Source organism: Polypterus senegalus, chromosome 16, assembly GCF_016835505.1.
Source record: "Polypterus senegalus isolate Bchr_013 chromosome 16, ASM1683550v1, whole genome shotgun sequence".
In the NCBI taxonomy this organism is placed as follows: domain Eukaryota; kingdom Metazoa; phylum Chordata; class Cladistia; order Polypteriformes; family Polypteridae; genus Polypterus; species Polypterus senegalus.
Genome location: NC_053169.1, coordinates 94798645 through 94824745, shown reverse-complemented (window position 1 = coordinate 94824745; position 26101 = coordinate 94798645). Strand labels below are relative to the sequence as shown.

General features: G+C 40.6%; 1 protein-coding gene across 2 annotated transcripts in view; it reads right to left on the bottom strand.

Moving 5' to 3' along the window:
* Positions 1 to 26101, bottom strand: part of txlnba (taxilin beta a) — an 81590-nt gene that overhangs the window by 8334 nt on the left and 47155 nt on the right. Inside the window, exons 5-7 of one of the 2 annotated variants that reach the window (XM_039737734.1) lie at positions 24349 to 24543; positions 17836 to 17955; positions 14108 to 14182 (exon numbers count right to left, since the gene is read on the bottom strand). In XM_039737734.1, the coding sequence (XP_039593668.1) occupies positions 14108 to 14182; positions 17836 to 17955; positions 24349 to 24543 (390 nt within the window). Of the gene's footprint in view, positions 1 to 14107; positions 14183 to 14243; positions 14319 to 17835; positions 17956 to 24348; positions 24544 to 26101 lie in introns of both variants that reach the window. The other variant, XM_039737733.1, reaches the window with a different exon arrangement.

Sequence of the window (26101 nt, the reverse complement as noted above, 5' to 3'; positions counted from 1 at the left end):
CTTGGGGAGGATGTGTCCTCATGACCTCATGTCTGGGTCAGTCAGGCAGTTGGTATGGGGGGCTTTGAAGTAGAAACCATAAATAATAAACACTATATAACACCATATCATGATTGTTAGTCTCCTGGCTTGGTCTTTCAATGAAGCTATTGCCTTCTGGGTATCATTGCATTTGTGACATTCATCTTCATCCACAAAGCAGCAGCCAGCCATCAGTACATCTATTAAAATCTGCCATCTAAGGAGGTAAGTCATCAGGACTTGAGACGTTTAGCCTGCACAAGGCGCGAGTTGACAGACCCGTTAGTCGCACGTCGTTTGTGACCTGCAAGGAGGCACACAAGGTGCTCCCTGAGACATAATAGGAGAGTGAATTCATTTAAGATGTAATCATCTCTCAAATAAACTCACATTAAAACGTGAGCTACAGCTCTGCAACTACCGCCCTCTATTGGTCACCTTCATTGCAGACTTGATGATTATATTCTTGACATTCGCTCACACCAGACATGCTAAAAAAAAGTTCTCCATAGCTGGAAAAATTCACAATGAACACTAAAGTGACATTCCATCATTTGCATACAATAGCCAGTATGCGGAAAACAGGAATCATGGATAAATGTTTAGATATAATCGTCATACTTCAGTTTCATTGATGCGTGTTCAGGCCCAGTCTGTACATGGAAAAGCTTGGGTTTCTGCTGGAAGAGGAGTTGGTGAGACCAGCAGGGGGCTGCTTACCCTGCGGCCTGAATTTTGGATTCCAAAGCACTAGTGCAGTGACGGGGACTCTGTGTGCTGAGAAAATGGCGCCATCCTTTGGATAAGATGTAAGGATCAAAGGTTCTGACTTTCTGTCGTCATTAAAGATTTCTGGGCATACTTTGCAAAGAGTAGTGTGTATCCCGATGTCCTGGGTAAATTACCCACCACGGCCTGGTCATTCTGACCCCCTAATCATCCCTTGTCACTCACTGGCTCACTATCACACCACTTCACCAGCTAACAGCTCACGTGTGGTGAGTGTACGGGTGCAATAATGGCTGCCGTCGCTTCATCTACACATTAGTAGAGGTTGAAGTGGCTCCGCACTCACTACGGAAAACACTTTGAGTTGTGAGGAAAGCACTATATAAGTAAATAGAATTATTATTATATTAGACTAGCGGGTTTTGCCCCCTGCTCGCTTCGCTCGCCAACCCCCTTGCCTGCGCTACACGTTAGGCCTCTTTGCGGTTCTGCTGCTCGCGTATGGGGATGCAGATGTACAATTTAAACAGATTTTTATTTTCATGGAAATTGTTACGTATGCATCAACGCAACATGTAAATGTCCGTGATTGCATTTCGTTTCTTTCTCTCTATTAAATAAAACGACTTTTTCGAATGTTTGTCTCTGACATTTGTTAATTGTCTTTGCAAAAGCGACTCCAACGGGAAACTTTTAATGTGTTAATGCGAATGGCATATCAAGATCTCCTTTGTATACCTCTCCTTATGTAATGTTATCAAGCGGATGATGTACTACATTACCTTTCTTGGATACGTCTTTCTTTCTACAGTAATTCGTGTGGTTGTAAATATTATTCGTGATATTGTAAGTTGATGTTTTCATCTTCCACACCATCACCACCAACTGTTTTAGCAGAGTCTATTGATACGCATTTAACCAATTTGATGTGTAACCGATGAACATTTTTGGCATTAATTCGTTTGACTTCAACGTTTCTCGGTGCTAAAATTGCCCGTGAACTCATTTTTATGTTGATAACCCTTTGTTCAATAAGATTTGAACATAATACTGTACTGTATGTCTTCTTGACTTGGGACTTAAAGTGAGAAAAACGTAAAAATTTAAAAGAGCTGAAAGCCCAAGAGGTGTGTCTGACAAAAGCATTCATATGAATGAGAGTTGAGAGGACTGTGGTCTTGTTTGTGGTGAAGCAGGCGGCCTTCTGCTGTTATGCATCTAAAATCTGGAATAGCCTGCCAATAGGAATTTGCCAGGCTAATACGGTGGAGCACTTTAAAAAACTGCTGAAAACACATTACTTTAACATGGCCTTCTCATAACTTCATTTTAATTTAATCCTGATACTCTGTATTTTCAATTAATTATCATAACTGTCCATGGTGACTCTAAAATCCATACTCACCCCTACTCTCTCTTCTGTTCGTTTTCTAGTTTTCTGTTGTGGCGATCTGTGCCATCACAACCTAATCAAAGCACCGTGATGTTCCTACATTGATGGATTAAAAGCCAGAAGTCTACATGACTTCACCAGGACCAGATAATATTTACCCTCGTGTTCTTAAGGAGGCTAGTGAGTTCATATATAAATCCCTTGACACATATTTTTAGGAAGTCACTGCGCACTGGAGAGATTTCGAAGGACTGGAAAATAGAAAATATCATCCCATTATATAAAAAGGGGGGCCCAGCAGATCCAAGCAACTATAGGCCAGTAAGCTTAACATGCATCCCAGGAAAATTAATGAAATGAATTAAGACTGAGCAACATCAAGGACAGGAGTTATTCTGAACAGTCAGCATGGGGTCAGAAGAGGGAGGTCGTGTTTTACTAACATGTTGGAATTCTACGAGGAGGCAACAAAAGGATACGATCAAAGTGGAGCAGATGAGATTATTGATGTGGACTTTCAGAAAGCATTTGATAAGGTGCCACATGAGACGATGGGCATCAAACTAAAAGAAGTGGCAGTTCTGGGAGTGGAGTGTAGATGAGTACAGAATTGGCTCAGACATAGAAAGAGTGGTGACCAGCAGGGGTCAGTGTTAGGGCCGCTGCTATTTTTAATATCTATAAATGATTTAGATAGGAATATAAGTAACAAGCTGGTTAAGTTTGCAGATGATATCAAGATAGGTGGATTAGCAGATAATTTGAAATCAGTTATATCATCACAGAAGGACTTGGACAGCAGACAGGCTCGGGCAGATTTGTGGCAGATGAAATTTAATGTCAATAAATGTAAAGAATTTCACATAGGAAGTAAAAATGTGAGGTTTGAATACACAATGGGCAGTCGGAAAATCGCGAGTCCACTTTACGAGAAGGATTTAGGAGTCGTAGTGGACTCAAAACTATCAACTACCAGACAGTGTTCAGAAGCCATGAAGAAGGCTAACAGGATGTCAGGTTATACAGTGCCTTGATGTGTCACAGGAGGTTCTGCTCAGGCTTTATAACACACTGGTGAGGCCTCATCTGGAGTCCTGTGTGCAGTTTTGGTCTGCAGGCTACAAAAAGGACATAACAGCACAAGAGAAAGTCCAGAGAAGAGCGACCAGGCTGATTCAGGGCTACAGGGGATGAGTTATGAGGAAAAATTAAAAGAGCTGAGCCTTTACAGTTTAAGGAAAAGAAGATTAAAAGGTGACATGATTGAAGTGTTTAAAATTATGAAGGGAATCAGTCCAGTAGATTGAGACTTGTATTTTAAAATGAGCTCATCAAGAACATGGGGACACAGTTGGAAACTTGTTAAGGGTGAATTTCACACAAACATTAGGAAGTTTTTCTTTACGCAAAGAACGACAGACACTTGGACTAAGCGACCAAGTAGTGTGGTAGACAGTAAGACGTTAGGGACTTTCAAAACTCGACTTGATGTTTTCTTAGGAGAAAGAAGTGGACAGGACTGGCGAGCTTTGTTGGGCTGAATGGCCTGTTCTCGTCTAGAGTGTTCTAATGTTCGAATGACCATCATCATCTAGTCCTTCCATGAGAACCCTAAATACAAAGAGGACTGTTTCATTGATGTTAGGTAGAATGCCCAGAGGGGGCTGGGTGGTCTTGTGGCCTGGAACCCCTGCAGATTTTATTTTTTTCTCCAGCCATCAGGAATTTTGTTTTTGTTTTTTCTGTCCTTCCTGGCCATCGGACCTTACTCTTATTCTATGTTAATTAGTGTTGTCTTATTCTAATTCTTACTTTGTCTTTTATTTCTCTTTTCTTCATCATGTAAAGCACTTTGAACTACATTATTTGTATGAAAATGTGCTATAGAAATAAATGTGGTCGTTGGTGTTTGAAAATATTTGAGAGTATGGCTTAACTTGAAAAAATCTTTATTCCAAAAAGTCATGTCACGTCAAAGGATTTTTTTATATAATAGATTATGTGGGTGACACGGTGGCGCAGTGGGTAGCTCTGCTGCCTCGCAGTTAGGAGGCCCCCTGCGTGGAGTTTGCATGTTCTCCCCATGTCTGCGTGGGTTTCCTCCCACAATCCAAAGACATGCAGGTCAGATGCATTGGCGATCCTAAATTGTCGCTACTGTGTGCTTGGTGTGAGTGTGTGCCCTGCGGTGGGCTTTGTTTCCTGCCTTGTGCTCCAGCAGAACCCTGTGACCCTGTGTTAGGATGATGCAGATTGGATGGATGGATAGAATATGCAAATTAGTTCAAGGGCCTAAATACAATCTATATGGTTACAGTTTGTGGGGCTGCATAGTACAACTGTAATGGTGCTGTCACCATCACTGTAAGATACCTGGCAAGCTGGCAGCTTAAATAGAAAGGCACCCTTAGCAACTTGTTTGTATTGCCTTTCAAAGGAAGCTAATTTCTCACTAAAGTGATACAGATTTGATGTTTTTACAGAAATGTGACGCTTTGTGCTCACCCCTGAAGCTGGCTTGTGTCCCAGAGAGTCCTGTAGGACGATTCGCCGGCGATCACTCCACTCATTCCACCCTTAAGCACAGACCAGTGAGAGCTGACCAAACCACCGATGTCATGCACTGGGCAGAATTTGAGGCCAGCAGGGAGGTGGTATTCATGTTGGATTATTAGGTCGCACCTGTCTGTTTAATCACAATCATTTTTATTAACGTTACAGATTCAGGACAGATACTGAGACACCATCGTATCAAATTTAAATCCTTTGCCAGACAGACCTGAGACACTTTTAACACCAAATCATTTTTAACGTCCCGACTTTTCTCTGGCGTCACTCCAGCAGATTTGCACCCCATAGACGGCGCCAATGGTGATGTGGAAAATTTAGAAAAATGAACGCCACGTAATGGCGCCCGTGCCATTCAGACACTCAAAGTGTGCTGAGAAGTTCCGAACTGGTTTATATGAACTGTGAAACTTTTAAAATCAAAATATTTCTCACAGCTTTTAAAGGTTGTATACAAATAAGGCACTGACAGTGGGTGTCATTTTTTATGGTTCACACATAAAGTAACCTCCTTGTATTGTTATTTTGTAATGTTAAGAAAATGTGACGTGACAATGCCACCCGTGCCACCGTTGTCGCCTTACCCCACACGCCAGCCCCGCATCACGCTAAGCGTGTTCACGTACTGCGTGCCAGAAAAGTGCCCTGCCTGTTCAAACCCACGCTGCACCTCACTGTTAGCGGGATCTCTCCCTCAAGTTAAACTCCAAACAGCACATCTTTAACTCAATCAGCCTTCTGCACTCGAGGCCGCTCGCTCATGGCGACTGCGGGGCCTCATTCAAAAAAGCCTCGAGTTTGGGTACACGAAGGAGCGCCGGCCGAGAGTCCAGCGACAGGAAAAGGGACATCAAAAAAAGGGGTGCAGAACTAGGATTTCAGATGAATGAAAGGGAGCGGCTGGGTAGTCTTTAAAAAAATAAGAAGAGAAATAAAATTACAATCCTCAGCAAAGACGCCGGCCGCTCCTTCATGACACAACATGCTTTGTAGAGCCGGGAAAGACTTGTGGGATTTTATAGGCGTTGTTACTCTGAGCGGACATTTTCAAAAAACACCAAACCAAAATCCCCAGGAGTTTCAGCCACCTTCGCCCAATGCCTTTCTTTCTTTCTTTCTTTCGTTTATATAATGATACCTGACTAATAATTCAGTATAAAACCTTTTTCCTTTTCTTTACAAAAATTTTGTATCATTTTATTATATTCTGGCTTTGATAAAAAAAAAAAAAAAGTCAAATCTCATTCATTTTCTAATATAGTGTCTTATGTATACTTTCTTTCTTTCTTTCTTTCTTTCTACTATATAATTATATGATTGCTTTCTTACTGACTAATAATATAACACATTTTCCTTTTCTTACATAGTGCCATGTATAAGCATTTTACAAAGATTTTGTATCCTTCTGCTATATTCTATACTTAAATAATAAAAATATTGTCTAGCCTTGTTGCTTTTCCAATATAGTGCCTTACATATACATCTTGCAGTCTTTCTTTCTTTCTTTTATAAATTTGAGGATGATTAATTGATTTTCTTATTTGAAATGTGAATTAGGAATTTTTCTTTACTTTAATGTGCGTATGAGTGTATAAATGACCTGCGGTGGGTTGGCACCCTGCCCGGGATTGGTTCCTGCCTTGTGCCCCGTGTTGGCTGGGATTGGCTCCAGCAGACCCCCGTGACCTTGTGTTCGGATTCAGCGGGTTAGAAAATGGATGGATGTATAAATGACATGTTGATTGTTGATTAATAAAGTGCAATTCAAATCTCAAACTCCATCTTTCTTTCTTTCTGTTATACAATGATATAATGCTTTTATATTATATAACTTTCCTTATATAGTGCCAGTTATGAACGTTTGTATCCTACTATTGTATTCTACCTTTGATAATAACAATATTAACAAGCTGTTCTCCTTTTCTAATCTAGTGCCTTACATATGCATTTTTGCATTTTCTTTCTTTCGTTCGTTCTTTCTCTGCACCATATCACAATTTAAGAAGCTCATGTGTGTGTCTCGTTGATCCTGGGGTGTGTGTCCTTTCTTTTCTGAAAGAGAGACAAGTCTTTCATTGTTTTCTGTTTTGTTTTAGGGTTCAGCCACTTTCAGCTGTTCTTAATTCTATTTTTAATGCTCTGAATTTATATTTTAATGAGTTTGAATTTATCTGAGGAGTGCCTGATCCGAGGGGCAATAAGAGTAATAGCAGGATTGCCAATTCTTGTGTTGGGCCCGGCAGAAATGGCTATTTATTAGTTAACAAAAGAAAAAAAAAATCAATAATCAAACATAGATTAAGTTGGGTAAAATGTTTACTGCCTTAGTAGAAGCAAAAGTCTTTCTTGATTATGAATTTTATAAAATGAATTTTATCCTGCAAACTTTTATTAACTAGTGGTGTATAAATGAAGCAATTTGTACAATCAGGGATGAGGAACTCTGTTTTTTGTTTGTAATTCTAACATTAAGGGTGGCACGGTGGCACAGTGGGTAACGCTGCTGCCTCGCAGTTAGGAGACCTGAGGTTCGCTTCTCAGGTCCTCCCTGCGTGATGTTTGCATGTTCTCCCCGTGTCTGCGTGGGTTTCCTCCCACAGTCCAGAGACATGCAGGTGAGGTGGATTGGCGATCCGAAATTGTGCTTGGTGTGTGTGCCCTGCGGTGGGCTGGCACCCTGCCCGGGGTTTGTTTCCTGCCTTGTGCCCTGTGTTGGCTGGGATTGGCTCCAGCAGACCCCGTGACCCTGTAGTTAGGATATAGCGGGTTGGATGATGGATGGATGAATTCTAACATTAAGGTTTGAAATATCTTTTTGAGGGTTCATGACTGTAAAGATGAGTTTGTTTTTTGTAACAATTGTTACTGACTAATAAAGTGTATATTTAAAGATCAGTTCTTTCTTTCTTTCTTTTTTTCTTCTACCAGTCTATAATTATATAACTACTTTCTTACTGACTAATAATATTAAACATTTTCCTTTTCTTATATAGTGCCATTTATAAGCATTTTTAGAAAGGTTTTGTATCCTTCAATTGTACTCTACCTAAATTAATAAAAATATTGTCAAGCCTTAATCCTTTTCTAATATAGTGCCTTACATAAACATTTTCTTTCTTTCTTTATATCAGCTCTTCTTTATCACACTACCAGTCAAAAGTCTGGACACATTCCGACATTTTCATGTTTTTCCTTCCTTTTTTTCATCAAGACGTCTTTAAATTGATGTAAAAGTACAGCCTATCACTGCTTGAAATGGCTCCTTTTTATTTAATTATTCACATCAGGCCCGGCTCCAGTGGATTGTGTAGCAGTGCTAAGCCCCCCTAACACCATGTCAAGCCCCCAAGTCAGGCACGCTGTTACTTGTTTCTTGATTTTGCCCTACTTAGTATTTCAGACGCCCCAATCATTTCGCTCGCTCTGGAGTTGGGGGGCTGATTCACATTTGAGTGCAGAGCCCCGTTCTCCGTGTCTGAACGTCGCCTTTCTTGTTATTCGAGAAGCCTTTCTTTTCCAGGCTGGTTAGATCATCCAGTTTCCTCTCAGGGCTCCTTTGTGTAAAATCTTCAGTTTCTTGGTAATCTGCCGCATGGCACAGCCGTCGTTCTGCATAAAAACGGCGGGCGGAGAAGGCTGCTTCATTGCGGCCGTTTGTGCGGGTGCCAGCGGTGCTAACGCCATTGCAAAGGTTTCTCTAATAACCAATTAGCATTGCAAATAACTAATTACAGATAAGCTAAGGGCATTCAGCATTAGGAGCGGCTGCTGTAAATGGGGCTGTGCAGCCGTGTGGGAATAATACATCAAAACTCGGCCTTTTCTAACAGTAGCAGGCATTGGCTTTTAAAATCAACTGATTTGTTGACTGGTGGTGTTCATCTCGAGCTCTTCACAGTACTAAACTTTTTAACTCTTTCATTCTTTTTGTTTTTTTCGACCACCCTGCCGTGCTTCACAGCATTTGGTCCTTTTCAGTAAATCTTTCATCTGTTTTACTTTCACGTTTTAAACGCGGACCCACTGAATCGAGTTTAACGTCACAGAGACGTTGGTCCATCCCGGCACAATCAGTTAGCCAGGAGAGCAACCGGGCAGATGTTGCACCAGTGTCTCCCTGGGCTCACACACACACACACACGGGATCAATTACAGCTTACAGCAGCCCACCACGCTTGCGTAGCAGAAGCGTCCCGGGAGCATGCGTTTTGTCGCGTCGTGTCGCGTGAAGTGTAAACCTGGCCTTACACCGCTGAAGTATCGCAGCGATTCGCATGTTGCGTTAAGTTAAATTTAAAGCAAAGCAAGCATTCACCTTCATGTTGTGATCAAGGCCTTGGCGTTCAACCGAGTGGTCCTCCCTTTGCCCGACACACTCGCACACTTCGCATTATTTCTAAAAGGCTTGGAATTTTTGATTTTTTTGTTTATGATATACTCTGTTAATTCCCGAGGCCAAACTTGCATGACCTTTTTTTTTTGTGAGGGGCGCATTGTGCGTCTAATGACAATATTCAGGTGAAGGGTCTCGTTCAAGGGTCCCTCCTAGCAGGAATGGGATTTGAACCTACGAGCCGCCTGCGCAGATCCTGATCAGGTGACCAATCACATAACCCTACCTGCCCTGCCCCGCCCCGCCCCGCCCCGCCCCTGCTCCATAAGCTGGGCACACTGTAGGCTTCAGCACAGACACACGGCACTCCGGTGGCACTCCGGTATTAATATCCAAAAGCGGCCGCAATCTCATATTCCAATTTCTGATTATATTCCGGCCTCCCGAGGCGCCCTCGTCAAATGAGTTATTAGACGTATGAAAGCTGTAATTCTCCGAGCTTTGTTCTGCTAAATGGAAGGCGGGCAGTCAAATTGCTTTTTCCATCCAAATGCTTCATAAACAATTTAGAACATATAATAACCAGATCCCCTAACTGTGCACAAATATTCCTACCCGTTTTTTATTAGCACATATATTTTTGGATTTTTTTCAGTTCATAGACATTCACCTCCGGACATATTTTTTTTTTTTTTGCTTTATAGTGTTTTGCCGTTGCAGTCAATGCGATAAAGAAACAGCGGACTGCTGCCCAGTAAAAGATGGAGGTCACTAAATTAAACAGCGAGCGACTGTATGTGTTGGACCTTCTGATCTTACTTGTGCTACAGAAATGAATCCTGGACCCTCGGACAACCGACTGTGAACCCTCCTTGGTGTGATTTTTTTTGCCCTCAAATTTGATAAACACATGAACTCCGTTTCTGTCAGCTCAGGGTATTAGCTAAGGGTAGGGGTGTCCAACTCCGGGCCTGGTGGGCTGCAGGATTTCATTCTAATCTTTTCCTAATCAGTGATCAGTTTTGGCTGCTAATTAACTCCTTTTCCCTTCCTTTTAATAGCCTTGTTTTTAAGGACCAAGTCCTCCAAATTGATTCATTAAATGGCAGCCAAACAGAAATGAGGTGTGAAACGAGCCAACAGGTGACCAGCTAAACTGGGATTTCAAACTCCAATCAATTTTACTCCAACCCAGGGCCATCTTAACAGCATTATTATATTATGCTTCCTTAGAAGGTTGGCGTCCTTCAACATCTGCAATAAGATGCTGCAGATGTTCTATCAGACGGTTGTGGTGAGCGCCCTCTTCTACGCGGTGGAGTGCTGGGGAGGCAGCATAAAGAAGAGGGACGTCTCACGCCTGGACAAACTGGTGAGAAAGGCAGGCTCTATTGTAGGCACAGAGCTTGACAGTTTGACATCCATGGCAGAGCGACGGGCGCTGAGCAGACTCCTGTCAATCATGAAGAATTCACTGAACAGGATCATCTCCAGACAGAGGAGCAACTTCAGCGACAGACAGACTGCTGTCACCGTCCTGCTCTACTGACAGACTGAGGAGACCCCACACTATGCGACTCTTCAATTCCACCCAGGGGGGGTAAACGTTAACATTATACAACGTTATTGTCTGTTATACCTTCATTGTTATCACTCTTTAATTTAATATTGTTTCTTTGTATCAGTATACTGCTGCTGGAATATGTGAATTTCCCCTTGGGATTAATAAAGTATCTATCTATCTATCTATCTATCTATCTTATAGAATCGGGCAAAGCAATGCCTACACAACCTCTCACCGGAATTAAAATGTGAACAGTCGATAATATTAAACATATATTTATTGTATTGGTACTTCCAACAAAATCAGCGTTTAAACATTAAAAAACATGCTGTACGGCAAAGATTAATCAACAGAAATGTTTGAACGATATAACATGAGCTTTGAAAAACAGAAATATTTTAACATATGAATGACACTCAATTGGTAAACCATACAGACGGAGATGGCTCAATATGAAATGACTATGAATTATGCTTCCCTGTCCCCTCAGCCTGCAGTCTCTCTGTTTGGATTTGCGCAAATAAATGGGTGTCACAAAAACAAACTCTGACACTTAGCACAATGGGCGAAGTCGCAAAATTAACTGGAATGTTCAAGCAAAATATAGAAAAGAACTCAATCTAAATCCGTTAAGTATTTCTCTTGTTTGCTAGCTAAGCGGAGGTAAGGTACACTCCAAAACATGGCCAGAGGTAGACTGATTACGAACGGAGGCTGTCGCGTGAGTGATGAGGGCCCCGCCCAGCTCTGTACTCCTGACGTCACGCTTCCCTCTCCTCTCGGCTTTGTGCGAATAAATCGGTACAGCGAGCAAACTATGATACGCAGCGTGATGAGAGAAGTCGCAAAATCAACCGGAATGTTCAAGGAAATTTTAGGAAAAAAACCTGATCTAAATTCATTAAGTATAGGGTGGTCCAGATTTAATTATGCAATTGTCATTACGCTATAACGTATTAAGTTTATTACATAGAAAATCACCCGAAAAATCCTGTATCATCGAAAAGTGTGCAAACTGATGACATGAAGAATCGCATTTGCGCCAAACTGGAATTGTCCCTGCATAAATCAAAGTCACCCAAATGATCTGGATCTGCATAATTAGATCTGGACCACCCTGTAGTTCTCTCGTGAAAAGTGGACAAACATACAGACAGACGGATTATATGCCGTTATGCTTGAAAGTTTGTGAATCCTTTAGAATTTTCTATATTTCTGCATAAATATGACCTAAAACATCATCAGATTTTCACTCAAGTCCTAAAAGTAGATAAAGAGAAACCAGTTAAACAAATGAGACACAAATATTATACTTGGTCATTTATTTATTGAGGAAAATGATCGAATATTACATATTTGTGAGTGGCAAAAGTATGTGAACCTCTAGGATTAGCAGTTAGTTTGAAGGTGAAATTCGAGTCCGGTGTTTTCAATCAATGGGATGACAATCAGGTGTGAGTGGGCACCCTGTGTTATTTAAAGAACAGGATCTATCAAAGTCTGCTCTTCACAACACATGTTTGTGGAAGTGTATCATGGCACGAACAAAGGAGATTTCTGAGGACCTCACAAAAAGAGTTGTTGATGCTCATCAGGCTGGAAAAGGTTACAAAACCATCTCTAAAGAGTTTGGACTCCACCAATCCACAGTCAGACAGATTGTGTACAAATGGAGGAAATTCAAGACCATTGTTACCCTCCCCAGGAGTGGTCGACCAACAAAGATCACTCCAAGAGCAAGGCGTGTAATAGTCAGCGAGGTCACAAAGGACCCCAGGGTAACTTCTAAGCAACTGAAGGCCTCTCTCACATTGGCTAATGTTCATGTTCATGAGTCCACCATCAGGAGAACACTGAACAACAATGGTGTGCATGGCAGGGTTGCAAGGAGAAAGCCACTGCTCTCCAAAAACATTGCTGCTCGTCTGCAGTTTGCTAAAGATCACGTGGACAAACCAGAAGGCTATTGGAAGAATGTTTTGTGGACAGATGAGACCAAAATAGAACTTTTGGTTTAAATGAAAAGCGTTATGTTTGGAGAAAGGAAAACACTGCATTCCAGCATAAGAACCTTATCCCATCTGTGAAACATGGTGGTGGTAGTATCATGGTTTGGGCCTGTTTTGCTGCATCTGGGCCAGGACGGCTTGCCTTCATTGATGGAACAATGAATTCTGAATTATATCAGAGAATTCTAAAGGAAAATGTCAGGACATCTGTTTGAATCTCAAGAGAAGGTGGGTCATGCAGCAAGACAACGACCCTAAGCACACAAGTCATTCTACCAAAGAATGGTTAAAGAAGAATAAAGTGAATGTTTTGGAATGGCCAAGTCAAAGTCCTGACCTTAATCCAATCAAAATGTTGTGGAAGGACCTGAAGTGAGCAGTTCATGTGAGGAAACCCACCAACATCCCAGAGTTGAAGCTGTTCTGTATGGAGGAATGGGCGAAAATTCCTCCAAGCCGATGTGCAGGAATGAGCAAAAGTTACATGAAACGTTTAGTTGCAGTTATTGGGGGGTCACAGCAGATACTGAAAGCAAAGGTTCACATACTTCTGCCACTCACAAATATGTAATATTCGATCATTTTCCTTAATAAATAAATGACCAAGTATAATATTTTTGTCTTATTTGTTTAACTGGTTTCTTTTATCTACTTTTAGGACTTGAGTGTAAATCTGATGATGTTTTAGGTCATATTTATGCAGAAATATAGAAAATTCTAAAGGGTTCACAAACTTTCAAGCACCACTGTATCTAGAGATATAGATAAGAATTCTTTACGCACTTTTCTGACTGCACAAAGCTACTCAAAGATTAATTTATTTTGAGACACAGTAGACGTGATGGTGCTGCACGTGACTCCTCGCTTGTTGGCAAGGTGACTTCCTGAACCCCCCCACCCCAGCTCTTTACGTGGCCCTAACTACTCAGTGCGACTGGAATCGCGTCATTACATGTATTGGGTGATAACGACTACCTGCTCAAACTCCCAGAATGCCAAGGACAGGCACTATAATGCCGCTCATGCCCATCTGCTCTCACGCACCACAGGACTCATCAAATTCAGGTGGGCGGTCTCTCTACCAGCCAATGAAGTTCTGTTGTATTGCGATTGCATATGTATGAGGTTCATTAGCATAGCCCACATATGGATGTTTCAACTGAGTGGAGTCCAAGGTGCGTTCACGTACGCACATTTACAAGATGATTGTGATTTATAAAGGTAAATTGCACGCAAATGAGCTAATGCCACATTTTATAAATCAGATTTGTTTTTTAATTTTTTTGCTTGTAGGCATCTTCACGTTTTTTTGGTGATCTTTCATGAACAAGACCCCAAGGGTATTTGGATTGTCGTGATGGATGATAAGCACATAAAGCAACATGCGAACAGACAGAAGCAGAAGTGCAAGCAATCCTGCAAAGCAAAGTGAAATATGCGGAGAGGTGGGCACGAGGTCTGCTCCGCTCAGTCACATGTTCCATATTCACCTGGGCCTTCATCACTGTCTCCTGCTCTCTCAGAAGGTTAGCCTGTAGCTTCCATTCAGCTGCCTGGGTCAGTAACTGTGGTCAGACACAAAACACAGACACGGGAAAGCGAGGATTAATGAAGAGTTCTTTTTACCTGCTTCTTCAGGTGCAGTTCCTGATCCCTCATAGCCTGACACTTCTTTGTGCTCTCAATTGCTTCTTTAAGCAACTATTAAATGGGAGCATAACAGAAATAAGCCATTATTACGCAAGTCCCCCTCATTTTTTTCCACATGCAGCAGTTTGCCTACACATCATGCCATGCTCAAGGGTTCAGTTTTGTTACACTCTTCTCAATGACTCTTTGACTCATCTTACTTAGGATATTATAAGCCATGGGGTAGCTGTGGGGTCTTCATCCTCACTCCCTGCGAGTGCACCAGCCAGTTTTTGGAACATGTGGGGTGGACCTCTGAGAGCTCTTTGAAGGACCACCATGAATACAAAAATCCAAGTGTCTAAGCTCGAGGGCCTTTACCCTCAACGTACATGTGGGGTGAACATCTGAAAGGTTATTGAAGGACCACTATGAATTAAAAAGTCCAAGTGTCCAACAGGAGGCTTTTACCCTTAATGCACATGTGGGGTGGACCTCTTAGAGCTCACTGAAGGACCACCATGAATAAAATAATCCAAGTGTCTAAGCTCGAGGGCCTTTACCCCCAACGTACATGTGGGGTAGACATCTGAAAGGTTATTGAAGGACCACCATGAATAAAAAATATCCAACTGTCCAAGTAGGAGGCCTTTACCCTTAATGCACATGTGGGGTGGACCTCTTAGAGCTCACTGAAGGACCAACATAAATAAAAAAATCCAAGTTTCCAAACTGGATCTCCTTTACCCTCAACATCTAAAAGGTCATTGAAGGACCCACAAGAATGAAAACATATGAGTCTTCAACGTGAAGGGCCTGACCGTCAATGTAGGTGTGAAGCAGACATCTGAGGGCTCATTAAAGGATCCACATCACTTTAAACATGCAAGTGTCCAGGCTGGAGGGCCTGACCCTGAATGTGCATGTGAAGTGGACCTTTGGAAAGCCATTAAAGGGCCCACATCAGTGTCCAAACTAGAGGGTCTGACCTTCAAAGTACACAAGGACAGGATCAGAGAAGGGCAAATGGGCAGCAGCTGGGTGAGACTGTCAAGAGAAAGGTGGCACCAATGGCCTCCCTGCTTAAGGACAACTTGTGGCTGCTAAGGTCTGGCCGTGGACTCATCAGCTACCTCTTACAATGCGAGGTTGGACTTTGAGCTAAGCTGACTAAAATGAGGATGAGGTGCAGGATGCTCTTCCTCCCTGAGCTCCCCTTGAGTTTGTATTCATGAAAATGTCTTCTGTTTGGACACACGGGTGACACCTGAGCCTCATCCGTGACGAGCATTCATTAAAAACTGAAGACACTGGGCTACACTACAACACTGGGAATATAAAGCTACACATTACGTGCATTCAACATCCCATAGTACTACAATATATGATTAAGAATTAATAATTATTAGTAAGGAATATCAAACTGATGGTTAATAACAACATAATCAAGTGACAGAATAAAAAATAATTTAAAAATGACTAATTGATTGATCCACTAATAAAGAAATGAATTGATAAACATATTCCAGTCAGCTAATTGATTTATTAATGAGCTGAAACATCAAATTAAACTGAAACTTTATAAAGTCGTGTAAAACATTAATAATTAAAGCACTAGGAAAACAAATAAAAACATAATTTGATTCATTGATCGTCTATTATTCAAATAGTGGGTGTGGGTGATTAAGTAAGTGTGACTGGATGAATAATTCAGCTGATCAATAATTTAATTACTGGAAATATCAAATGAAAGGGAAACTTTAATTAATAATTAAGGGGCTAACTGAATGAATAATTATAATTAAACAATAGGGTGATTGCTTAATCCAATGTGTTTCCCAACCTTTGTTTTCGCATGCCAGTTTGTTTGTGACCCGGGGGTCAAGTGGGGTGGTCCCCATTGATGAATCACCAGAGCCTCGGATGAATTGTGCCCTGTCGTCAATGCTTTTCCTCCTTTGATCATCAGAGCGTTTTGGGGGGTGGTGGGCGGGGTTACACCTAGGGTCAGGCGCCGCCCACCTGCAATGCCACCACGGCCCACAGGTTGGTAAAGGCTGGCTTAATCGATTGAGTAATAATCCAGTTAATGGCAAACTAATTAATCAGTTAGTGGGCACAAATCAATTTGTTATGTAATTGTAATTAATTAATAAATCTAATTTAGTCAGCTAATCAATAATTACTAAAATATACAATAAAACTGAAACTTTACCAAGTGATGTATAAAAGAAAGAATTACGGAACTAAGTAACCGAATAAATTAATAACAGTTGGATAATTTGATTGGCTAATTAGTGGAAAACGAATCCATTAGTGGGCATGGACTAATTGATCATGTAATAGTGAAGGAATTAGCTAATTAATTAATTACTTAATTAGTGGGAATATCACATTAAATAAAGTGACAGATAAAATTTAAATAATTAAGGGACTGACTGAATAAAAAAAATTCAAGCATTGATTGCACAATCAATTAACTAATTATCCAATAAGTGGAAACTCATCAGTCTCTTAGTGGGTGTGAATTAATTGATTATGTAATAATGAATGCATTAATAAACACGTCTCTCAATTAATAAATTAGTTCTTGCTTAGTTAGTTGAAAAATTAAATTAAGCTGAAACGTTACAAAATGATGTGTAAAACACAAATAATTAGGGATCTAACCAAATAAATCACAATTTGATTAATTCATTGACTAATTATCCAATTAGAGAAAAACAAATCCATTAGTGGGTGTGGATTAAATGATCATGTAATAACGAATAAATAAATAAGTCGGCTAATCAGCTCATTAATTCTTTTGTTAAAGCTTCACTTTAACGTTTCCACTAAGTGACAACTAAAAATATAAATAACGAAGGGAATAACAATCTGCAACTTAGTCAATTATTTAATTAGTTGAAACATCAAGTTAAATTGGAACTTAAACTGATATATAAAAAAAGAATTAATTAACTGTCTGAATGATTGAATTAAAGAATAAAGTGATTGCTTCATTAATTAATTATCCAATCAGTAGAAAATGATTTAATCAACTAGTGGGTGGCATAATTGATTATCTCTCAATGAATGAGTTACTGAATATATTTCAGACAGCTAATCAATTAATTACTTAATTAGTTGAAACATCAAATTACATTGAAAATTTAACAAACTGACAGATAAAATAATAAGTGACTAGTGGAATGAATAAATAAAAAGTACTTTGATTGATTAATTGATTATTAATTGAATATTTATCCAATCAGTGGTAAACGAGTTAATGATTGGTTGAACTAATAACTAACGCATTAATAAATATATGCTGGGAGGAGCCTGTGAAGGCTGGTGACTCTGACTGGATGGCCGGTCTTTATGTCGCCTCTGTCAACGGAGCTTTCTAAGGTTATAACAATTCTATGCGCCCTCTAATGGCCGGGGAGTGGAACTACAAGACAGAAGTCTACAGGTTCATTCCGTTCGTCCGCCGGCGCGTGTGACTAACTAATGACGGCGCATGTGCAGAGTGACACTCGTTATTAGTCCGTGTGTTAGTAGAGCACTCACTCAGTCACTCACGAGCGCTGTCGCTGACATCACTTACATATTCCTTTTCTCTGTTGTGTCGGTCCTCTGCCTCCTTGAGCAACACCTGCGCCTGCTCCAGCTTGGTGTCCACCAGTTTCTGCTGCAGATCACGGTGCTTGAATATTTTGTCGAGATGCTGAAAATAAACACAAGTTCAATTTGTTGGTAAAAGATTATTATAAAGACAGTTTTCTATAAGCCGCGTATTTTTTTTCCAAAATAAGTTTTGAAGGTCCCTAAAGCAAATGTAAATGGAAAGTGAGATGTGCCAGTCAGGACGTTATCCTTATAGACAGACACGCTTTTTCAGACTTGTTTAACCCGATTCAGTATGCGGTGGGGTGTCAGGGGGTTGGCAGCACTAGACACAGCGCTAGCCCTCCGGCCGTAGAAATCTCTTTTTAAAGATTGAAAGCGCCGCCGATTCATTCACCGAAGCTGTCTGGTGTGCTGCACTGGTTAGCCAGCAGATGGCGCCCTCGACCCGCCTCTCGGCGCACGAGCAGCGGGGGTGACAGATGAGAGGCCGGCCAGCTGCAAAGAGGGCTGCGAAACGGCAGAGGCCACCGCCGGGTGACAGAAAGGACGATAGAGAAAACAAATACGCCAAAGGCTTCACTTTACTTTTGGCACCATCACTGCAAATGTTCAAAAATAACAAGCTCCAGGAAAACAGACTTTAACAAAATTATGGGACGCTGAGGTCAAACTAACTTCTGTTCATTTCTGTGTAAGGCTCAATTTGCTGATTACGGACACAAGCAACATACGCCAGCCATTAGAGCCTGACACACACACACACACACACACACGCGCAATCAAAATCAGGACTCGGGGGTCTGGAGCCTCTGCCTGCAGAAATGGCTGCAATTTTCCAAAATACAAAACACAAAGTATTTTTAAAGTAATGTATGGAGTGCACTGGAGCTCCGTCTGGTCGGGCGCCGCTTGCCTACACTGTAGCTTTAGGAATCTCCATCCAGCCAGCCGTTTTCGGAAGCTACTTTTTTTTTTTTTAAATTATAGATGGCGTCTGTCACAATTCCCTCCCTCTGTCACGCCGGTTTAATATGGAGCCAACAATCAGCGGGGGGAAAAAAAAAAACATGGAAACGGACATCACGTGCAAACTCCTCATCGGCCGGGAACGGAATCCGGATTAGTTTAACATCTGTGGCAGAGCGACGGGCACTAAGCAAACTCCTGTCAATCATGAAGAATCCATTGCATCCACTTAACAGGATCATCTCCAGACAGAGGAGTAGCTTCAGTGACAGACTTTTGTCACTGTCCTGTTCCACTGACAGACTAAAGAGATCGTTCCTCCCCACACTATGCGACTCTTCAATTCCACCCGGGGGAGTAAATGCGAACATTAATTTTATTTTAATTCTTTTCATTTTTATTACTATTTAATTTAATATTGTTTCTTTGTATCAGTATACTGCTGCTGGATTATGTGAATTTCCCCTTGGGATTAATAAAGTATCTATCTATCTATCTATCTATCTATTAGTGGAGCCGGGAGGGAGACACGGGGCAACGGCTTACTGGGGTATTCAGGGCGGTGGTCCAGCCTAGCGACTTGGGCCCTGTTTGTACCTGCTCGCTAAGTCAGCAAGTGGTCGCTTTTATTACTATTATTATTATTAGATAGTGAAAGACACTGCCTAATGCTTAGACAGAGTGAAAGGCACTATAAAATGCATAGATTAATAGATAATTAAAGGCACTGAATAAAGTTAGATAGAATTAGAAAGAGACTATATAATCACTAGATAGAAAAAGGCATTTTATAATAGAAATCCATCCATCCATTATCCAACCCGCTATATCTTAGCTAAAGGGTCAAGGGGGTGTGCTGGAGCCAATCCCAGCCAGCACAGGGCACAAGGCAGGAAACAAACCCTGGGCAGGGCGCCAACCCACCACAGGGCACACACACACACACCAAGCACACACCAGGGACAATTTAGGATCGCCAATCCACCTAACCTGCATGTCTTTGGACTGTGGGAGGAAACCCACGCAGACACGGGGAGAACATGCAAACTCCACGCAGGGAGGACCTGGGAAGTGAACCTCAGGTCTCCTAACTGTGAGGCAGCAAATAAACAAATAAAGAAATAAGACAGACAGATGGTGGAAAACACTATATAATGCTTCAATAGAAAAATAGAAAGAGATGAAAGGCACTATATACAATGTAGATAGGTGATAAGTAAACAGATTTGAAAGCCACTCAAATCATAGATATGGAATGTACAGTACTATATATCAGATAAATTGATAAAGATATACAGTATAGATAGAAATGGAGACATTAGATGGGGAATAGATTTGAAAGGCACTATATCATGGCTAGATAAAGAAAAGCATTTTATAATAGAAATACAAATAAAGAGAGAAGATGGATAGTGAAAGACACTATATAATGCATGGACAGATAGATATGAATGCTATTATATAATAGATAGATAAATTGATAGATAAAGACACTGTATAATGTAAACAGAGATAGTAATGGAAGCATTACATAATAAAATATATTTGAAAGGTACTATGTAATGGTTAGATGGATACATATAGAATGTCACTATATAATACTTAAATAAGTGTGAAAAGTACTATATAATACTTAGACAGATGTGAAAGGCACTATATACAATGCAGTTAGATAAAGAAAGGCACTATATAATACATAGATTAAATATATATACTAGATAGATTGATGGATAGTTATAGGCATTGTATAATGTATAGACAGAAATAGATGTATTAGATAATGAAAAGATAAAGAGATTTGAATGGCACTATATAACAATTAAACAGATTAATCTGAAAGGCACAGTATACTACTTGGATAGATAGATGTGAAAGGCGCTATATAATGCATAGGATATGAAATGCGCTATATTCCAGATAGACTGATAGAGTAAAGTGCTGTATAAAGTATAGATGAATAGAAGTAGATAGATTTGAAAGGCACTATATAATAGCTAGCTACAGGAATGCATTTTATAATAGAAATATTGATAAAGAGATAAGACAAATAGTAAAATGCACTATATAATGTTTAGATAGATAATGAAAGGCAATTTAAAATGTACAGACAGATATGAAAGGTACTTTATACCAGATAGATTGGTAGATAGTTAAAGGCATTATAATGTATAAATAGACAGAAATGGAGGCATTAGATAATGAATAGATTAACAGATTCGAAAACTAGAAAGAGAAAGGCATCTTATAATAGATAGATCGACAGATAGCTAGGGAAAGGCGCTATATAATGCTTAGATAGTGTCTTCAGGAGCCTCTCACAGATACTGGACTAAGGATGATGGGGGATCGAGGGTGTTACGCTGTCACTAACCACGCATCCATTTCCTTATTTAGAATGGAGGAGGAGCCACCAGAAGATGTCTGATGTCACCTCCACCCCAACACTCCAGACTCCGCCCCTTCTGGTTCTAACGCTTCACTGGAAATCGGAGGTTCGTCTCAAATCAGCTCACGGTGAGGATGGCGTTCCTACCCGATCCAAGACTTTTTTGTTTTGTGACTGGCACTTTGTGTCTGTTTGAATTTTTGTTTTTCTTTTTTGTCCTGTGGACATCACGGACATTAAACAGGGTCGTCAACACTTTACCTGCCTTATTTGATTTATTTTACAATAGAAAGATCTGAATCATTTTGAGGTTTATATCTGGAAATTCCAATCATTTACAAAATGAACAATTTTTTGGACTGTTTTGCTTGCCATTTTCTATTTTTCATGATGACCACATTTGATTCCCGTCGTTAGGACAGCTCTGCACACGTTGCTAGGGGTGTGTCCTCAGAGGTTGTGACCTCTGGTTAATGACACAAGAGGGTAAAAGGTCATCCAGGAATTCACTTCCTTATCTGAGTTGTGCATTCAAAGCCCTTTTCCAAATTGCTCTTTCTAAATGTTTCTCAGTCCTAACGTTTCTTGATTATGATTTTTGTCTCTCATTTTGGCTTTGACGCTCGTGTTTTTGATCTCGTGATTTTGCCCCTTTTTCTGTTGCTTATCGCTGACATAACACATATAAACTGTTGTACTAATTTCTTTGCTATAAAGTCATTGATTCCATTTGAGACATTTCCAGTGTGCGATTGTAACGTCTCCGATTGGCCAAAACTTCTTCACTGCCGCTGTGCTATGAGACTGATGGCGACGTTGTTGCAGAGCTAAAGCGACTCATAGTATCAGGCTTACCAAGTTATCTGGCATGTTTCTGCATTGTGCATAAAGGTATTTGTTGTTTCTTTATTTTTGAGTATGTGGGTGAGAATCGCTCTGCTCTTGTACCAGTTTCACGATGCTAGCACCTTCACAATATCACCGGGATGACTGTTGTAGCAGCAGATGGAGTGTAAAAACACATAATCACGGGGCAATGAATGGGCTTGCTCAAATACGACATTATGGAAGCCATTTTCTCCATACAACAAAACACAAACTTGGGATCAAGTTCAGTTCGGCCGGTGAGCGGGTGACAGTCAGCTATCCTGATCCATCTTAGAGATCTGAACTCCGACCTTTCTCTTTCCCTTTCTTTGTGTGTTGCACTCATTGCTTTGAACGTGTCATTTTGTGGGCACCTCTGTACCTTTTGTTAGGCTATGTGTGCTTTATTTCATTTTTTTGTACTTTAGGAGCTAGTCGATGTAAGCAGGCGCTCATCTCTGATCACTTAAGTTTAAGTATAAGTTGCTTTCCAGAGTTGCTGTTCACCGGCTAGTTATACGGCTCTATTCATGTACATCCCATGCTAGTGTCAGGTCTCCTTGTCATTGCCTGAACTTTCTCGAATGCCTCCTGATGAGGTCATTTTTTTTTTCTAAAATTCAGATTCTGCTAAGGTCGATGACACATTACGTGATTTCTAGTTGAAGGGTACGTCAGGCTTGCTACTTGTAGTTGCTGATCTCGTTACTGGACGACGTCAATTTACATGGCTAATAATCGCATGTTTACTTTACCTGCCAGCACAGTCGCGGGCACCCCTTTTTGTGACAGTCAGTAACCTGCTGCTTGACTGTACCAGTGCCCACAGGAGTTCAGCGGCAGTGGTGGCACATGGTTTTTCTTTTTTCCATTCTGTTGTGGTACACTAAACATGAGACATCAGACAGGGGAGCGTCTCTTCAGTTTGTGAGCTCCTCCACTGTATGATGGGAGCCCCAAAAATAACGAGATTGTTTTGCTGGAGGGGTGTTAGTTACGACGTTTGTCACTAGGTGCGTGTACTGAACTACCCTCTGTATCATTTGGCCAAACGGCATCCTTAGGGAAAGGCCTGTAATGTGAGTGTCATTTTTTGTTACTCTCTTCGTCAATTTTGTGATGGCAGACTTGAAGGAATAATGTGTTTACAACAAGTTCTGTTTCCTTTTGGGGAAAACAGCAGCAGAAGCTGTCGCAATGCTTCGAGAGGCCTTCAATGACGAAGCTTTGAGCCAGGCAAGGGGTTTTTACCTTGAAGTGCTCAAGCGTTTGCGTGATGAAGTGCGGAGAAAACAAACCCGAATTGCGGCGATCAGTCGAGTGGCTTCTACATCACGACAACAGCATGGAGTGTGCGGCAGTTCCCCCTCACTCCCTGGACCTTGCACCCCGTGATTTTTTCCTTATTTCAAGAGAATGAAGAGAGACCTTAAAGGAAAGCATTTTCAGGATATGGAGGAGGTCAAGAAGCAAACAACGGAGGCACTGAAGGCAGAACAGTTCTGAACAATGGAAAAAACAATGGGACAAGTGTATCGCGTCTCTGGGAGAGTATTTTAAGGGTGATTAAATTTTGGAAATATTCAGAGAAATATACGATTTTTGAAAAATAATTTCTCATTATTTTTGGGTCCCCCTCATATTATCTGCATTGGTGAGCATTTATTGGTTGTCACCTCTCTTATACAAAGAAGATCTCCGCCTGACTAAAGACTGTTTGATTTTGTTGGGGCGAGTCACAGACTAATGGGAGTCACTGGATATATCAGACTGGACTTCACGAGAGTCTGCTGCCAACCGCCTCCAACTCGCTGAGATCATCTTAATGAAGTCTACAACTGACAATCGCAGGCAGACTCGTCTAGCATGATGTGGCCTTCAGCCATGACACGTTTGTCCATGCAACTGTCAGTACTCCAGTGGTTGTAAACCTGTGGGGTGGGCCCCCCTAGGGGGGCGCGAAGTAACAAAAAGGGGGGCCGAAGATGTGAAAAAATGAAAACAAGAATCAAAAATATGAAAAAAACATCTGTTGAAACCAAAACAAATTAACTTAAACTACATTCTGATACTAGAACAATAAATATAAAGTTAGATAAATGTCGATAAAAGTTAAGTAGGTATAATAAAATATGCATCTACATTTCAAAAAAATGTTAGGGGGGGCGCGATTAAAACTGTTATGAAAACTCGGGTCGCAAATACTTAAAGGTTGAGAAACGCTGCAGTAGTCGCCTGTTATGAATGAGGACAGCAGGTGCGTTTATTCACCTCTTCCCTCAACTCGTACTGGTCAATGATAGTTTTGAGCTTCTCCGCCAGCTCCGTGTTTTCCTGCCGCAGCTTGGTGTTCCTCTCGCTGTGCTGCTCAATCTGACTCTGAATGTCATTTAGGTTGCTCTGGAAGTGGTTGGTTATCTCCTTCCGTTTCTCCTCATCTTCTCTCACTCTTTGAAGTGTTTCCTCCTACACAAAGATAAAGATGAATAAACAATGAAGGGGTTTGTTCAAAAATACAATGATATTTAGTTAAGCAAGTGTTGAGATTGAGAACTAACCAACACCAAAATGCCTAAATGACGTCAAGAAAGGAAAAAAAAAAATCACCAAAGGGAGAGGGGAAATGTAAAACACTTGGCTCAAAATAACAAGGCTTAAAATTATATACTTGATTTAATATCTGTTTATATATAAAATACTAAGATCTGTTAATCTGTTTACTAACACACTACTGGGGCTAGAATCTTGATTTTCATCTTAATTGAAAACTTAAGCCCTGCTATGTTCAGGAAATTCACAAAATCTTAGTTAGTTGCAACCTGATGGCCATGACCTGTGGTTGTGTATTTACGGCAAAGTGCATAGCAAACCAATTGATAAACACCATGATGGTAGAAAGAAAAGCAGCAACATCTGCTGAACATCAAGCAAACCATGGAAACAGATTAAATGACAAAGAACAAGAAAGAATAAGAAAACAAAGCAATGAAGCACATAGACAAGCAAGAAGTAACCCAGAACATAACATTTTAGGTAGCAGCAACAGGTTAGCCATGACCCGTGGTTGTGTGTTTACTGCAAACTGATTGAGAAACCAAGTGACGACTAAAATTATGCTGGAAAGAAGGCACTAATTACATTAAAACAATGATTGATAGATAGATATGAAAGGCACTATATAACAGACGATAGATATGTAAGGCAGTATATAACAGACAGATAGATAGATAGATAGATAGATAGATAGATAGATAGATAGATAGATGGATATGTAAGGCACTATATAATAGATAGATAGATAGATATGTAAGTCAGTATATAATAGGCAGATAGACAGATAGATATGAAAGGTACTATATAAAAGATAGATAAATAGATATGAAAAGCATTATATAATAGATAGATAGATAGATAGATAATGAAAGGCACTATATAATAGATAGATAGATATGTAAGTCAGTATATAATAGGCGGATAGACAGATAGAGATAGATAGATAGATAGATAGATAGATAGAGTAGATATGTAAGGCACTATATAACAGATAGATAGACAGATACATAGATATGAAAAGCACTATATAATAGGTAGATCAGTAGATATGTAAGGCACTATACAGTATAACAGGTAGATAGATAGACAGACAGATAGATAGATAGATAATGAAAGGCACTATATAATAGATAGATAGATAGATAGATAGATAGATAGATATGTAAGGCACTATATAAAACAATGACAGCCCACCACAAATGCACACATAATTACAAAATTAAAGAAAACTTTTGACTTGGCTACATTTGAAACAGCAGCCTCAATGAGGCCTTATGCAGGTTTATTGCCATTTCTCCTCAAGTTCCTCTGTGTCACGAGACCAGTCCGGCCTGTCATTGGTGTGGACCCCCCAGTACTTGTAGCAGTGGACCACCTCCACCTCCACTCCCTGCACACTGACCGGCTGTAGAGTCTCTTGGCTACAGTGTACGTCAATGACCAGTTCCTTGGTCTTGCTGATATTAAGGTG